The sequence below is a fragment of the Brachionichthys hirsutus genome, chromosome 3 (genome assembly GCF_040956055.1).
Source record: "Brachionichthys hirsutus isolate HB-005 chromosome 3, CSIRO-AGI_Bhir_v1, whole genome shotgun sequence".
Lineage (NCBI taxonomy): Eukaryota > Metazoa > Chordata > Actinopteri > Lophiiformes > Brachionichthyidae > Brachionichthys > Brachionichthys hirsutus.
In genome coordinates this window covers 6,379,104-6,394,196 of record NC_090899.1, presented here as the reverse complement: position 1 = coordinate 6,394,196, position 15,093 = coordinate 6,379,104, and the positions used below count along the sequence as shown (strand labels likewise).

Genomic DNA, 15,093 nt, shown 5'->3' with positions numbered 1-15,093 from the left:
GAACGACGCGCGGAAGAAACGCGACTTCTCAAGCCCAAATCCAATGGTGGTGCTGCTAAGTATGCAGCACCACCCCCCCCTTGCGGAATACACCGTCTTTACGCTGCTGTGAGCGGGCAGCGAGTTTTTAAAAAGCTAATTTTTGTGTTTTTTTTTTTTTAAGCCGTTTGCTTGATAGACAACATCTGCAGTGATGCGGGCTGCGGGGTGGGGAAGAGCCGCTGCGATAGGACTCTACCTCTTGGGATACCTCGTCTCCGAAGCCGTCAGCAAAACGCTAGCGGGGGATACAACGGCAGAGGGTAAACGTGCTTCTCTTTGTGCGGCTTCCTTTGCTCGTTCTGTCCGAGGAAAGGCGGGTTGGCTGGGAATGTGCGGTGGCTAGCCGCGCCGCTAGCCTGCACTGGTGCTGGTGGGACCAAAACTTCACGCTAGCTAGCTAACATTAGCAAATTAGCTAGTGGGGGGGGTGGGGGGGAGAAAAAACACAAAAAGTTCGCTGACGTTATTTTTTTCATAAAAACAAAACAAAATAATCTCTACTGGATTTATTCCCTGGTGTAAAATCGTCAACCAACATGTTTTGCATGCGTAGTATTTATTCTCAATGACGGAAACCGTATTGCCCGGTAGGGGAGCGAGTCCAGCTGCTCTGATTTGTCATTTTGATCGTTGCTACATTTCAGGGAAGAGGGAAACCACCTGGATCAGAGCTCGGCGAGCTCAAACTTTATACTCCGCCTGCGTGCTCGAACTACAAATGATGACTTCTTCTTTATTTGTATTATTAGCAGAAAATTCAAGTCTGGAAAATGTCAGTAAATACTAAATAGTGAAAAAAATAAGTTTTTTAATTAATTTAATTAATTTTAATGTAATTTCCTTTAAGGTAAGCGTTCAGCAGTACGTTACTAATATTTTTTTTTTTAAAGAAAAATAAATTAGGAGTGGCTATTTTTGGTCCTCGCTTCAGTAGTCCTATAACAATACAGTAAGTATAACTACACATCTGTCTAAATAAAAATAATAATGAAACATTCAAGTTTGGCTTAAACATTATTTGGCCATTTTCTGTATCGTCACAATAAAGTAGTTCCTACAGAATGCTGCTCTTTTGAAGACTATCCCAGCCTTTCTTTGCTATTTGACTTCCTCACTCCTGGGTGTTCATATTTCCTCGGATTGACCTTCAGTTATGCCCTGTGGGGTGTGTCCAGGTCGATACTGAGGACTCCTCTTGGACCATCCGGCGGCGCAGCATGGATGAGTGGAGCCAGACAGACAATCTCCTCGCAGATATAGATCTCACTCGCATTACTGCTGCCCATAATAGGCATGGCAGTGCGTCTCCAGCAGACAGACATTCGCTGGCGGCCTGGAAGTAGACCAATCAAATCATTTGTCACCAGCTAGTCAAGCTTGATTTTAATCATGAGATGCTAGTGGGAGTGCCAACAGCCTATTCTTGGGAGGATATGCCAGGTCATAAAACAGCATAGTAGTTTGGAAGGGGTCAATAGCCTTCTCCTTCAAGAACAGAACCCGTATTTAAATGCTGTATAATGGTATAGTATGTTTACCAAAGTAAGGGAGCGTCCTTTTGCTTTCTAGCCTGAGAATGGGGGCCGGCCGATGTAACCTAATTGTTCAGTCCCATGCTGAGTTAACGGGATTGGCAATTCCTGTTCAATCTTTTAATCCAGACAAAGAAAATAGCAGACTGGACGTCTATTGAAAGCTGCTGTCTTTATTTGTAATGTTATAATATTATGTTTTAGATGCCCAATTTCTCTTTCCCACTTGGGTAATTTATTCTGACTTTTCATGAATTCCACATTTTGTTCCCAAAATGTTTAAAAGGTCTTTTTTTTCTCCCAAATGAGATTTTTTTTATTTGTCTGAATGGTAAAAAAAAAATAGCCTCAGTCTTCATACTCTTGGTTGCAGTTGTTGAGAAAGTTAATAAGTTTATAAGTTAAATAAGTCCAAAAACACAATCAGTCTGTTGGAAATTGATCATTGATTTGATTTAAACAATAGCTAAAAGCTGATGGGCGGGGGGGGGAACTATTTTCTTTGTATTATCAGTTACGGATTCAGCACCAACAACCTTCAAAATGATAAACACAACCTCGTGGAAATATAGCTTTTGTAGGAAAACTGCATTCTCGCTAATGGTCCACATGGAATCGAGTCTTCATCTGCTGCAATATTTTCTCTTCGGTGGCAGACTACATGAGGGCTACTTGCATTTTATGTTTTTTATGTATTTGGAACCGTGCCAAACTCAAAAGCCGTAGGTTTTTCGTGTGTAAGCAGTTGGAAGGTGCACATAAAAACATGTGGAAACACTCGTTGTGTCCGTGCACCCATTCCAAACTAATTGATTGGTGTTACTTTTCGCTGACATCAATTTGAACTAACTCGGGGCCAAAAGATTTACTCATTCATGTTGGCGTGACTGCAACTGTTGGACTGGATGTTGTATGTAAGCAGACTTTCCACTCAGCCTCTTAAGCAGAACGCATCTGTTTCCCCTTGTTCTCTGTTTGGAAGCGCACCAATCCTGTTCACACACCCAGTGAAGGCCAGCCATACCAGGCATTTCCAGTTTATCACACTTCTCTTTTATGGCGCACAAATGCACTGCCTCACTGTCACTTCTACTTAATACATCAAACACAAGTTAATTTGAGCCGGACTGGTCCGATAAAGGGACACAACTTCGTTCTGCTTCATTAGATCTATCTTTGGTTGGGAATTTTTCTTTTGGGTGGTGGGGGGGGGGGGGGGGGGGCAGCGATCTCCTTTTCAGGAAGATGGCCTAGACGCATTTCCCCTCAAACCTACCTTCCTATCTACGTCAGACCTGACCACATTGCTAATATATTCATGAGGATTATTGCATTTTGACAGGGTCTGTCTGCTGAAGTACAAACACACGCAACCATCCTGCTGCTTTAGCTGCTGTTGCCTGGGATAATTAGTCTGTACTCTGCGTTGGTCATGAAAAACTCTCTTTGATACCTTTATCCTCCATATGGTACTCGGTACACGTAGGTAAGGGGTGCATTTAGCATGGAGCCGTTGTAAAGGTACTGGCTGAGCGTCAGAATCCAGCTCGTGGCCGAGGATCTGTCATTCCTCAAGCCGATCGTCTTTGATGTATCAGAGGTGGAGGAGGGCTCCTAGCTTGTTTAGCAATGCAGTGGTGATTTACTGAATGAGAGTTGGAAGGAGAGTGTTTGCATTTGTCTCTCAAGTCTTCCTGGGGGGGGGGGGAGTTCTTTTTACAGTACAGCTGGTATCCCTAAAAACTCGTCATTGAGAGCAACACTGGAGGTGATGAGGTCACGATGTCTCCAAAACACACAGGCTCACCAAATCTTGATGCAATGCTCCTTTTGTTTTCATGTGACAGTGCAAATCCAATAAGAGTGGAATGAAGTGAGGGGTCAGGAAGTAGCCACAGATAAAGACCTCCACACCAAACCACTTGGGAAGATGATGTATTGGTTTGTAACTTGACATATTGCTCAACAAATCCCGTTGCTTAATGAACAACATATCTTTCCGCCCATCTAATGGTCTCTTGGTGCAATGGTCGCTCTTTTTTTGGTGGAGGCTGAACTCGGGATGAACTATGCTAACATTCTCGTTAGCATGTGTGTCACGGAGGGTGGAGTTGCAAGATGGAATTGTGACAAAATTGAATTGCCGTGAGTATGGGGGAGGTGGGTGTGTTCAGGTCAGGGGAGGTGGGTGCGTTCAGGTCAGGGGAGGTGGGTGCGCTCAGGTCAGGGGAGGTGGGTGCGCTCAGGTCAGGGGAGGTGGGTGCGCTCAGGTCAGGGGAGGTGGGTGCGTTCAGGTCAGGGGAGGTGGGTGCGTTCAGGTCAGGGGAGGTGGGTGCGTTCAGGTCAGGGGAGGTGGGTGCGTTCAGGTCAGGGGAGGTGGGTGCGTTCAGGTCAGGGGAGGTGGGTGCGCTCAGGTCAGGGGAGGTGGGTGCGTTCAGGTCAGGGGAGGTGGGTGCGTTCAGGTCAGGGGAGGTGGGTGTGTTCAGGTCAGGGGAGGTGGGTGTGTTCAGGTCAGGGGAGGTGGGTGCGTTCAGGTCAGGGGAGGTGGGTGCGTTCAGGTCAGGGGAGGTGGGTGCGTTCAGGTCAGAGGCGAGGGAGGGAAAAACCTTTCAGCCTAAATAGAAAGGTCAGCTCGTGGCCGAGGATCAAACGGGTCACTGTGTTGTGTGTGTGAGAATAAGGAGCTTGGATGAGTTATTACTGATGTTAGAGTTTCTGCCAAGTCTTATTTTTATTTTTATATCAAACAATGTATTGAAGCATGAGGTGAACTTTCAGGGTAATATAAATGTGTTAAAAATGCAAATCTTACTGGACTGTACACTTTGTGGTACTTTTGCTTTACTTTAATTTTACTTGCTTTCCATTTCATAGTACTTCATCTCCATTTAGATTCATTCATTCATTCATTCATTCATTTATTTATTTGATAGGGACAGTGCACATTAATGAACATCATTACAAAATAATATAATAGATGTAAATGTGCCGGATTTTAGCAAAAATGCTCACTTACATCCGCATTCAGAGACAAAGTACTCGATGTGTGTAAATTGACTCAAAAACATAAACGTGTTATACTCCATTGCATCAGCTTGACATTTTTTTTTTACTTTGCCATCATATTAGCAGCACAGAATGTAATTGATGTGTCATTATATTTAGGAAGTGATGTAATTGACCCCTGGGGTGAAGGTCTTTAGCCATGCAACTGAATATAAAGTAATTGACTCATTGAGTGCCAGCCGTTTTCAACTGGGGGGGGGGGATACATGATTCTTTCCAGTCAGTAATATTAACAGATAATTGCATTCTGTTAGTGGTTGATTGTGATAAAATAACTAAGATCACATTTTCAAAGTTTATAACCTGGTAGGGACTTTTCTTTTGCACACCTGAGGGTTTAAAAAGAGAAAAACAAAGTGAGTTTGTTGCATTAAAAACTCCAACTACTTTCCCTCCTTCATGTACCATTCTGGGACATGTATGACTTGGTATGCAAATATTGTTTTTCCTTAAAGGAGGTTTTCACAGTCAAGGGCAAAGATTTGTGATCTCAAAGTCTAGCTACCTTTATGACCCTTTCTTCAATCAACAGGACGTGTGCATGTTTTTTCTATTCCTTTCCAGTAGAGAAGGTGTTTATATGTATTGGGGGGGTCACCTCAAATCCAAGGCTTCTTGGAGAGAAGGAAATGGACCATTGTTTTAGAGAGGAAACGCTGATGACAAGAGTCCAGGAAATGTTCAGATCAGCATCTTTGATTGGCTGAAATGTGTAACGCCATCGCTGTGGATTGAGACAAAGGGAGTGGCACTTAAATAGAACCCAGTGTAATCAGAACACGGCCGTCTTTGATGTCTATTGATCACACCCTGTCATAGTTTATTATTATTTTGTCTCTCTGCCGTGTCGTCACACTAACACTCGGTATAATCTTTGCCGTTTGTCCGCAGAGGTAACTCTGAGAGTGTACCTGAGTGATGCCAGCACACAGCGGCCCCTGGGAGGAGCAACCATACAGCTCTTCAACAACCACACGTCGTTATCCACAGAAAGCTCATCAGCTGAAGGCAACGCCCACCTTCGCTTCCCCTACCGCCTTGGGACGCCGCTGGTCATCACTGCAACCAAACAGGGATATGTGCCAAACTCTGTGCCTTGGACTCCCTCCAGATTACCTGGTAGATAAGTGTGTGTGTGTGTGTGTGTGTGTGTGAGAGAGGACACATTTAGAATTGGTTATTGTAAGTTATTGATTTCCATGTCTTCTGCTAATTGAATGTGTACGTTAATGTATGACTCTGTGCAAGGTGTGTGAGCTGCTGATGAGAGGAATGCACCATTACTTATTTATTATTAATAGTATTACAATAGAAGCCAGCAGGGGGGCTGCTTAAGGTGTCCTTACACACAAAATATCTGTCTGTGTGTGTGTCTGTGTGTGTGTGTGTGTGTGTGTTGGATTTGGGGTGGCTATTATGGGCCGACGGAATGGCAGCCAATTGGATTATCATGCTTACCAGCTCTGAACAATGGAGGAGTGAAAGGAAGGAAGGAAGAGGAAAGAAGTGTAGTTTGCTGGGTCAGACTTGTGTCCTGCACAGTGGGCGGGATGAAAGCAGGACTATTAAAAATGTATAAAGATGGTTTAATGGCTTATGATGTCTGACAGTGATCAGCAGAGTGGGCAGGTAGATTGGAGTTTGATGCTCATCTAATTGTGAATTCATTCGGCCAGTTAATGTAGTGTGTACACTTGTGTGTTTTCTTTTGTATTCTAGTGTTTTCCTCCATTAGCCTGGACCTCCTTCCAGAAAGAGCTGCCACTCTGATGGTCTATGAAGATGTTGTCGAGATTGTTTCAGGCTTACAAGGTAAATAGCAACGTGTGCGTGTGTTTAAAAAAAGAATTATGTATTTTTAGCTGTACACGCTGTTCAAATACCAAATTGGATAGAATATTTTAAACCAACCTGCTTAAAATTGAATTTGTCACTGTACAGCCTGTTTGCTTTCTCAACTGATTTTTAACGTCAAGAATCCTTAAAACATATTTTTTTCCAGCCAGAATTTGTAATAAACTTCCAAAGGTACTTCATTGTAAAATTATTTTTTCTTTATTACTATATAAGTATTTACACAGTAAAATGGGTTCAATAGAAAATTAAGCATGGATAAAGTCCAATATTTATTTAAAACTGAAAATAATTAGCACTGCTGATGCATTCAGATGCATTTCTGTCAAGTAGAGATGGTGACGAATCAAGCGTCCTCCCTCTGCTCGTCGGCCTCTTTGTGAAGCGCGTGTAATTATATTGAATAAGGCGCTCTCATTCAGACGCACTCAACACAACCTCTTTGTCTGCTTGGTCTTTTGTGTCTGGGAGCTCGAGGGAGTAATTTAAAGTATCCGTTGTGTTGTCTGACTTAAACAAAACAACTTCACAGACACAGCACACATTAAAAATAGAGACGCCATTGACATGTAAACCGGCCAAGGTACACACACGACCTGTAGCACGTGTCCGACTGGTGTATCATTTCTGCCTGCTGTCCCACACACTCTTTTTGTCACCATGCTGTTGATTTATGCGCCCAGGGGAGTGATAGACCTTGGCGTTGGGACAGAGAATAAAAAGACCAGGATGAGGATGATGCAGTACGTGCTGGAAAGTGGAGTTGTGGGTGGAGCAGTCGGGAGAGAATAAAGGAGGAAGGGGGGGGGGGGGGATGGGCAGAGCGGTGTCCGACAGAAGGAGGAACAGATGAGGTGAGGGGGAAAAGTGGAGGGAAAAGGCAGGAAGAGTTGAGGAAGGGAACGCTAAACAAAGGGAAATGGGACCTTTTCATTTGACCAAAAAACTGCCAGAGAAGGGAAATAAATCTCATCCTGCGATTTCATGAACAAGCCTTAGACAGACACGTGAAATTAATTTAAAGACGCACGTACAGCAGGGTGGAAATTCACGTCGAGTACAACTAGAAACGCAAACGCGGCGACCGCTCGCTTACGGCTGGGTCGGTGTCTCACTGCTCAGGAATGCGCTCGGCGTTGGACTACAATGACATCACCTTGCTGAGTCCAGCTACATGCAGTCTCTGCTGCTTTATTGGACTTGGTCAGTAATTTGCTAATGTCAGTCAGAGACCGGAGGGAATGATGCATGATGTGCAGAAATTAGGCGAGAAAAAGTTCACAGACGGGGGATGAAATAATTACTGTTGCAGGGCTTAACTTGTCATGCAAGGAATTACTATGATTGTCGATCAGACGCTGATAGCTGAACAATATTAGTAGTAGTAATGATCATAATAATAAAAACACGAGGGGAAGCAGAGTAAAAATTGCCTGAATGTGCAAGACAGAATGTTGCTTTCTTCCCGAATGCATCCTTTTCTTCCTCGTCTCTCTCTCCGTCTCCTGCTGAGCCCAACTTGCCGTTCCTTCTAATGACTGGGAGATCTAGGAATGTGTTTCTGATAGTGAGCTGGATGCTTGGCACCTGTGGAAGTGTATTGCCTGTGCTTTCTATAATATTCTTGTCTGCATGTTCTTCTCCTCCTGGACACTCATTTTTCTGTATAGAGAAAAGATCCATGGACATTTTTGTGCTTCTTGATTCCCTTCTGCACGGGATTTCTTCATGTTGGATTCCAATCTTCTTTCCTTGTGGGATGTTTGCACTGATTGTTCTGACCAGGACTTGAACTGCTGTCTTGTTGTTCAAAAGGCAACAACATTACCGCTGTGCCATTATCTATCACGTGGTAGAGAGATGATCTCTAGTGCTAATTCTGCTCAGTCCACTTGTAGCAACAATCTGGATCAGCTAGAGTCTTATTGGGACAGCCTCATAGCAAATTCATTGGTTGATTTTTCTCTATCACTTGAACTGGTTCCTGTAGTTTTTAGCCAGTTTTGCTTAATAATCATTACATTAAAGCTGTTGTCCAATCATGATTGGGTCTGTCTTGGCCCCAACACTGAAACTTAAACGACACCGAATATGCATTCAGCCCGTCCTGCCTGTCTGTCGTAGCTCAAGGTTTCAGGAGTCAGCCCATGGTTCGTTTCCAGCGCAGAGCTCTGAGTCTTCCGTCCGACTCATCCTATGCCAACCTGACGGCTCTCCTCACCGTGACCAGCACCAGCTCGCACATCCAGCACTTTCCCCACCTGCAGCTCCACAGCGGCAACAGCACAGGTCAGACTGCTACTGGCGTATGATGGCAGCCCAGAGGCTACACTGTGGGAATAGGGATAGTAAGATAAGGGGGACATTTAGGGTAGAGAGGTGTTGTGGGGGGGGGGGGGGGGGGGGGTAGTAGATTAGAAAGACCCAGCAATGCCTCAAGCTTTTGAAACACGATAAACCCTGTGTGTTTTCATGTTTCACTTCTTTATGTGGGTTGTGTGTCTGTTTGTGCGTGTCCAGTCTTCAGATTTATGAACCCTAAAATCCTCTCCCTCCCCATAGTACACGCCTTCTTCCTCTGTGTGCCCACCTCACTGTCCTAGTTTTATCACTCTCCACCTTGTGTTCCCTTTTCCTGTCTGTCCCTTGCTTTCTTTCCTGTCTCTGTTTCCCCTTACATCTCTGCCAGTTGCCAGCTCCTTTTTCTGCCCCCCCCCCCCCCCCATGTGGACTTCACTCCCACTTCCTTTCCTTTTTGTTGCATCTCTCTCTCTTACACTCTTTCGGTCTCCCTCACAGGGACGGAGAAGACGAGCATTGAGTTGACTCCCGTTGCAGCCGTTTCTGTTCACTTATTGGCCAATGACGGATTGGAGCTGCAGGTGAACGAGCCAATCACAGTCTCCATTCCCCTGCCTGCTGATAGTGGCCTGAAAGAGAATGATCACATCCCTGCTTGGAGATTTGACCCACGCTTTGGTATGTACTGACAAAAAAATACACACTTTACTGATTCATATAGTATGTTTGCATTTGTATCGCCCACTAAGAGCTATTAAAATAAACCTTGACCTAATTATGAATTAATTCACACAAACTACAAGCATATTGACTAGGTGACCACTTCCTGCTGTGTGAATTTATTCTTGAAGTGATAAGGAATGACCAACATGCAATGCTACTCAATACAAAGATTCTGTGTCTGATCACAAGATTTGACTGGAAGCATAATCTGCTAGCGATCATTTGAATCTTGAACTAAACAAGAGCAAAGTGTTGCCGTCTCCTAGAGCAGGGGCCGTTGAAGCCTCTCCGGACCCACGGCTTTATTTCAGCAGGTTTCAGTAGTTCCGGGGGGGGGGGGGGGACACGCCACACCCAGTACTTCTTGGACAGGCTGGACTGAAAGATTGTAATTGGATCATCAGTTGAGTCAGATGTGTGTCTGCACTAGAAAACGTTGTTGTCTCACAGCTCCTCGTCGCATGTCTCCATTTCATTTGTGCCAGTGTGAGAGAAATGCTCTATAAAGATGAAACCGGTGAACTAAAATGTACACTGAGCTTATTTAAAGTCGGACTGAATCATTTAGTTGATTTATTGCTTCAATGTCAAACTGCAAAAGCTGCAGCTACTGGCCATTTGGGTGTTTTTTTGGGTGTCCATCAACTTCCAGGAACAACAGCTGACATTTGAAAACACGCTCAGTTGGTCTTTCTTTCTGTCTTTGATAGCTGCTTCGTGCTGCGAGCTACTCTTTAAGTCTTCCGTTGTGGGTATAATATGTCATCTGAACATTCCACACCGTCTTGCCTTTTTTTGATGTCTTATTCTCCATTCGAACACATTTCATAGAATTGCAAAGAGGTCTCTCTATTGGATGGCACGGCTGTTAAAACCTGTTCTCATGATCCAGAAGGGAACAGGTTACTAATCTTACTCGGTCCTCCCCCCGCGGTGTCTTCTGTAAATGTCAGAATATATGAACGCTGAGACGACTCGTCCCTTTTCACTGTGATGATATTTTCTTCACTGAATTAGCTTTAATTCTAACTGCATTTAAAATAATTCAAGCACTTCTCTGAATTCATTTGTAGAATAACTTTGGTTCTGATTGGTTCCGAATTGTTTCTGATTTTAAGGAGTTTAGGGCTTAATTTCAATTTCATGTGCCCAGTCTATGAAGATCTAGAGCTTATAAAAAGGGCTTTGATAAAAACTGAAAGATTTCTCTTGCTCGCTCTCTCTCACTTGTAGCCTACGCACAACCTGTAGCAGTGATTATTTCCACAACACAAGCCATCCCCAGACCCCTTTCCCTAGGCTCCATCCCATGTTCCCTAGCAACCGACCAAATAAACAACAGACAGGCCCAGCTCCTGATTTGGTTTCTTCAGTAACTTCTTTGAGCGGGAAATGGTCGTGTGTGTGTGTGTGGTTTTTTTTGTATGTTTGAAACAGAATACAAAATGGCCATTATTTTTTAGAGGGAAACTAAAGTTGATAAAAGCTTCTCGTGTAGCGGCTAGTTGTTTACAATACACGTATAACTGACGTCCTCTTGCAGATCTTTTCCTGTGAAATGGTGCGTGGGATAGATTTACGGTGAATCTACTTGGAAACAAATATTGTTCAACCGCTACAGGGCTGTAGTCACAAAGAAGCGCCACAAGGCCTCTCTTGTCTTTCTGCCTGCTTCTTGCGCCTCTACCCTTATTTTCTATCATTTCCATTCACCCGTCTCCACTTGTGTTCTGCCCATGCTTCAATTTGCAATCTGATTCTGATCAGATCAATACAGATTCCTTATTTAATCTGGAATAAATGCAGGTTAAACACAGGCACAAAGTAGCTCACACCATGCTGGCCCAGAGAGCCTAAAGGAAGTGTTTTCCTCTTGAAGCAGATTTACTGAGTCGGTCGGAGCCTTTTGTCTTTGTTGTGGTTTTTGGGCACTGGCACTGCTTGAGCTGCTGTTGTGCTCCTGTTTACGAGCTGTCCAGGACACTAGCGGGAGCATGCTGCCCCCTTTTGGTTAAATTAAGTAACCGCCAGAGAGCGTGAATCCGCTTTACCAGCTATTATTGAGGTTAAAAGTCTTAAGAGTCGGCTTCTGCAAACACTTTTAAACGGCACAAAGAATATAAAGGTTTCCAAAAGGCTTTTTTATATGCGTGTACAGGGACTGGGCACCAGGAGCAGCTCCATTACTGAAATCTCAAGCCATGAACAGTTTAAAATTGACGTGGATCAGTGTTCTTACTCATTTATCAGAAGGGTGTGGGTCGATTCCCCATCTGAGGCATGTTAATGTGTCCTCGGACAACATATTGAACCCCAGATTCCTCCCAGCGTTGGTGTAAATGATCGCTCGAATGGTGACCACTCCTAACCAACAGGTAGTCAAAGATTTTTTTAATGGCCGAATGCTGGGTTTGTGGGTTTGAGGAAAAGTCCTATAAGATTACAGGACATTTCTCCATGTTGGGTCCACGAGAGTGACGCAGGAGTTTGCTGCAGGCCGTATTAATTGTCATTGTGTGTGTGTGTGTGTGTGTGTGTGCATGCAGGTGCCTGGATAAAGAGCAGTTGGGGTCACGTACAGAAGGAGGACAATCAGCTCATCCTGACCTACATTGCCCCTCAGCTGGGATATTGGGTGGCTGCTATGTCCCCACTACACTCAGGTGGGGAAACCACTTTGACACAAACGTTTAGTTTTCAAATATTGGAAAGTCAACATATGCATTAATTTTGTGGTACTGCATGTGAGTGAAACCTGTTTCATATAAATGTTTTTATGAGCTTATTCCTTACCCTGCTTTTTGTCTGTTTAACAGATCCCCTGCTTGCAAATGACATGACCACATACCACACCATGTTTCTGTTGGCTATAATGGGAGGCATGGCCCTCATCCTGCTCTGCCTTCTTTGCCTGCTGTTGTACTTCTGCAGGTGTGTGCAGCAGCATCAAACCCCATGTTAGAAGGAGCCTTCGCATTTGTCACACTACTGTTACATTTCGTATAATATACAGTAATAATCTATTGCAACTTGCAAGTATTAAACAATCATGAAATTCTGGTTGCCTTTTCAAGTGTCTGCTTTTATCGCAGTATTGTGGAAGGAGCAATAAAGTCAAATCCTGAAACGGATTCCTCATTATAATATCTGGTGATGCTTCTCTTGTTCAGACGGTGTTGTTTGAAGCCTCGAGCGTCTCACCGCAAGCTCACACTGTCCTCTGATCTGGACAGCAGTAAGAAGGATCAAGGCACCTCCACGTCCCACCTGAACCTCATCAGCCATGAGGTTTGTCTGACTCACAAAGAACTGTGCTTGCATTGCATCGTCCTGGGAAACGTAAGGGAGGAAACGCACAATTCTGAATTTAAATCCGATTTTGTATAGATATGGATTTAGAAGTCTGATGAAGGTGCAGATAAACACTTCCAACAGACCTGTGGTGGGCAAACCAGGGATAGAATTGTTATAAAAGTGTCTGTGGTGAGATGTTTCTTTATATTTTGACATCTGTAGGTGCAGCTGGAACTTGTTTCCACAGCAACTGAGCCTGACGTGACCACGCCAATGCTGAGGCCTTTCTCATATGAGCACCAAGACAATCAACGTCAACATAGCATAATCCATCGCAGCAAAAACAGCCGCTCCTCTCTGGGCAACAGCCACCACGGCTCATCGCTCGGTAATCTGACGCCCCGCAGCAGAGACTACCTTCAGTCTGTTGAGACGTTCCAGTTAAAGGGCGCCGTTTCGTCTGGGACAGATCGAGGTTACCGTCAATCATACAACTCTGTCTGTTCCTCCAGCAACCGGATTTCAGATGCGCCGTCAGTCCCGGCTAACCAGCTGAGCAGCGTCGGGAATGTCGCTTGCATCTCGCCTTCTTCTCCTCCCCGCTCCCCTAGTAGAGGGGAGGGGTGCGAGTGCAGAGCTCCGGATTATCTTCTGTCCCGCTCGGTGGACCACCTGGAGCGCCCCAATCACCAGTCGCTCTCCCGACCAGGCCAGCTGCTCTGCTGTGGCTCTGTGGATCTGCTGAGCGGAGGCGAGGGCTACCCAAGGGTGCGCCCCACGCTGGTGATCCCAGCACACTACATGCGCTTGCCTGGGGAGCACCCTTTGTCTGGTCAGGCTCTCCTGTTGCAGACTGACCAGCAGAGTGACTTGGAGACCATTCAGGCTGAACTCAACGCTTCACATTCCCAGCAGCCCCTGGGACAAACCCTCGCTAGCGGCGCTCCCGCCCCCGCCAAAGAAGGTGACAGAGATCAGCTCGGTCTGTCCGAGTCTCTGTCGATCCCAACGGCACTCGGGGAAACGGCTTTGATGGAAATAAACAGTGAGGACACCTTGTTGGCTGAAAAGACTTTAATGGAGTTAAGGGGGGGGAAGCCTCTGCCTCATCCGCGAGCCTGGTTTGTCTCGCTTGATGGACGCTCCAACGCTCATATTCGCCACTCCTACATCGACCTCCAGCGGGCAGGATGCCACAGCAGCGCAACAGGGGGAGGAAATCAGCCAAGTAATGGCGGCAGTGGTCGACGGAGCCACGGCAACGATGCCAGTCTGGACTCCGGCGTGGACCTGAATGAGCCTAGAACGAGCCACAGGCCGAAAGATGCAGAGCGAGAGGAAAGGGAGATCGAGACGAACGAGGCGGCGGGAACAACGCCAGCCGTGGCCGTCACCCAGCTGGTGTGTGTGGATGATGCGAATGGGGGAGGCGGCTTGGAGGAAACCCCCAAGTGCATTCCACAGGACAGTGACACGGCACTCGCTCTGCCAAACAAAGAGGGTCAGAGAGGGGATGAGGAGCAGGGGCAGGGGGATGGGGTGAAGATTCAACAGGAACCCCCGTCGCTTTCTCCATCCCCTGCATCGCCTCCTCCGTTACCAACGCCAGAGGGGGAGACTTTTAGAACTGATCAAGCGCTGCGGCCAGTCTGTCCTGATGGCGTTGAGCCGCATGAGGATGGCGAGGAGGAGAAAAAGAGTCCTTGGCAGAGAAGAGAGGAGCGACCTCTGTTGTCCTTTAACCTTAAATGATCCACACAAGACCACGTAAAGGAGGGTGACCTTTCACAAGTGCTTTCTCGATCGATCTCCTATGTTGAGATCACATAACGGATGTATTTGCTGCTGGTGACGACAGGTGGAACAATTACAATGTCAAAAATGTTCAATTGTATACAAGTATCGCCACGTCAGTTGTGGAAAAATGTGACCCCATCCCTTAAATAAATTGGAATGATATGACCATTAATAATGAATTATAGCACTGGAAGAATAATTTAGCACTGGGATTTTTTTCTAGTCCCAAGTTTTTTCTATCTTTCATGAGCTTCCAGGTTCCCTTCATGAAAACAACCACTGATGTCCTCCACTTTGCCATCCTCGCATCACTTTCCATAAACGCACCACTGGATGTACGCATTTGCCTGTGAAAGACAAATATTTTATGCACAACAAGTATATGCCTTTTCTTATAATTATCCTCGTAAGCTTAGAGGAGATGCAGTGGAAACAGGATGATTGAATCTCACAAATGAAAGACTACAGGAATCCTCGTTCTCTC

General features: G+C 45.4%; 1 protein-coding gene across 1 annotated transcript; it reads left to right on the top strand.

Annotated features, from left to right (window-relative positions):
* The first annotated feature begins 193 nt into the window (after positions 1-193).
* Positions 194-14,564, top strand: fam171a1 (family with sequence similarity 171 member A1). Its single transcript, XM_068756705.1, has 9 exons — positions 194-302; positions 5,532-5,759; positions 6,360-6,452; positions 8,619-8,783; positions 9,294-9,473; positions 12,065-12,181; positions 12,335-12,449; positions 12,689-12,806; positions 13,035-14,564. Exons 1-9 carry the CDS (start codon positions 194-196, stop codon positions 14,562-14,564), a joined length of 2,655 nt encoding a protein of 884 aa, XP_068612806.1.
* The last annotated feature ends 529 nt before the right edge of the window (positions 14,565-15,093 follow it).

Coding starts and splice junctions, on each gene's coding strand:
- fam171a1 (XM_068756705.1), top strand. CDS start 194: ATGCGGGCTGCGGGGTGGGGAAGAGCCGCTGCGATAGGACTCTACCTC. Junction 9,474..12,064: donor GAGATTTGACCCACGCTTTG/GTATGTACTGAC, acceptor GTGTGCATGCAG/GTGCCTGGATAAAGAGCAGT. Junction 12,450..12,688: donor CTGCTGTTGTACTTCTGCAG/GTGTGTGCAGCA, acceptor TCTCTTGTTCAG/ACGGTGTTGTTTGAAGCCTC.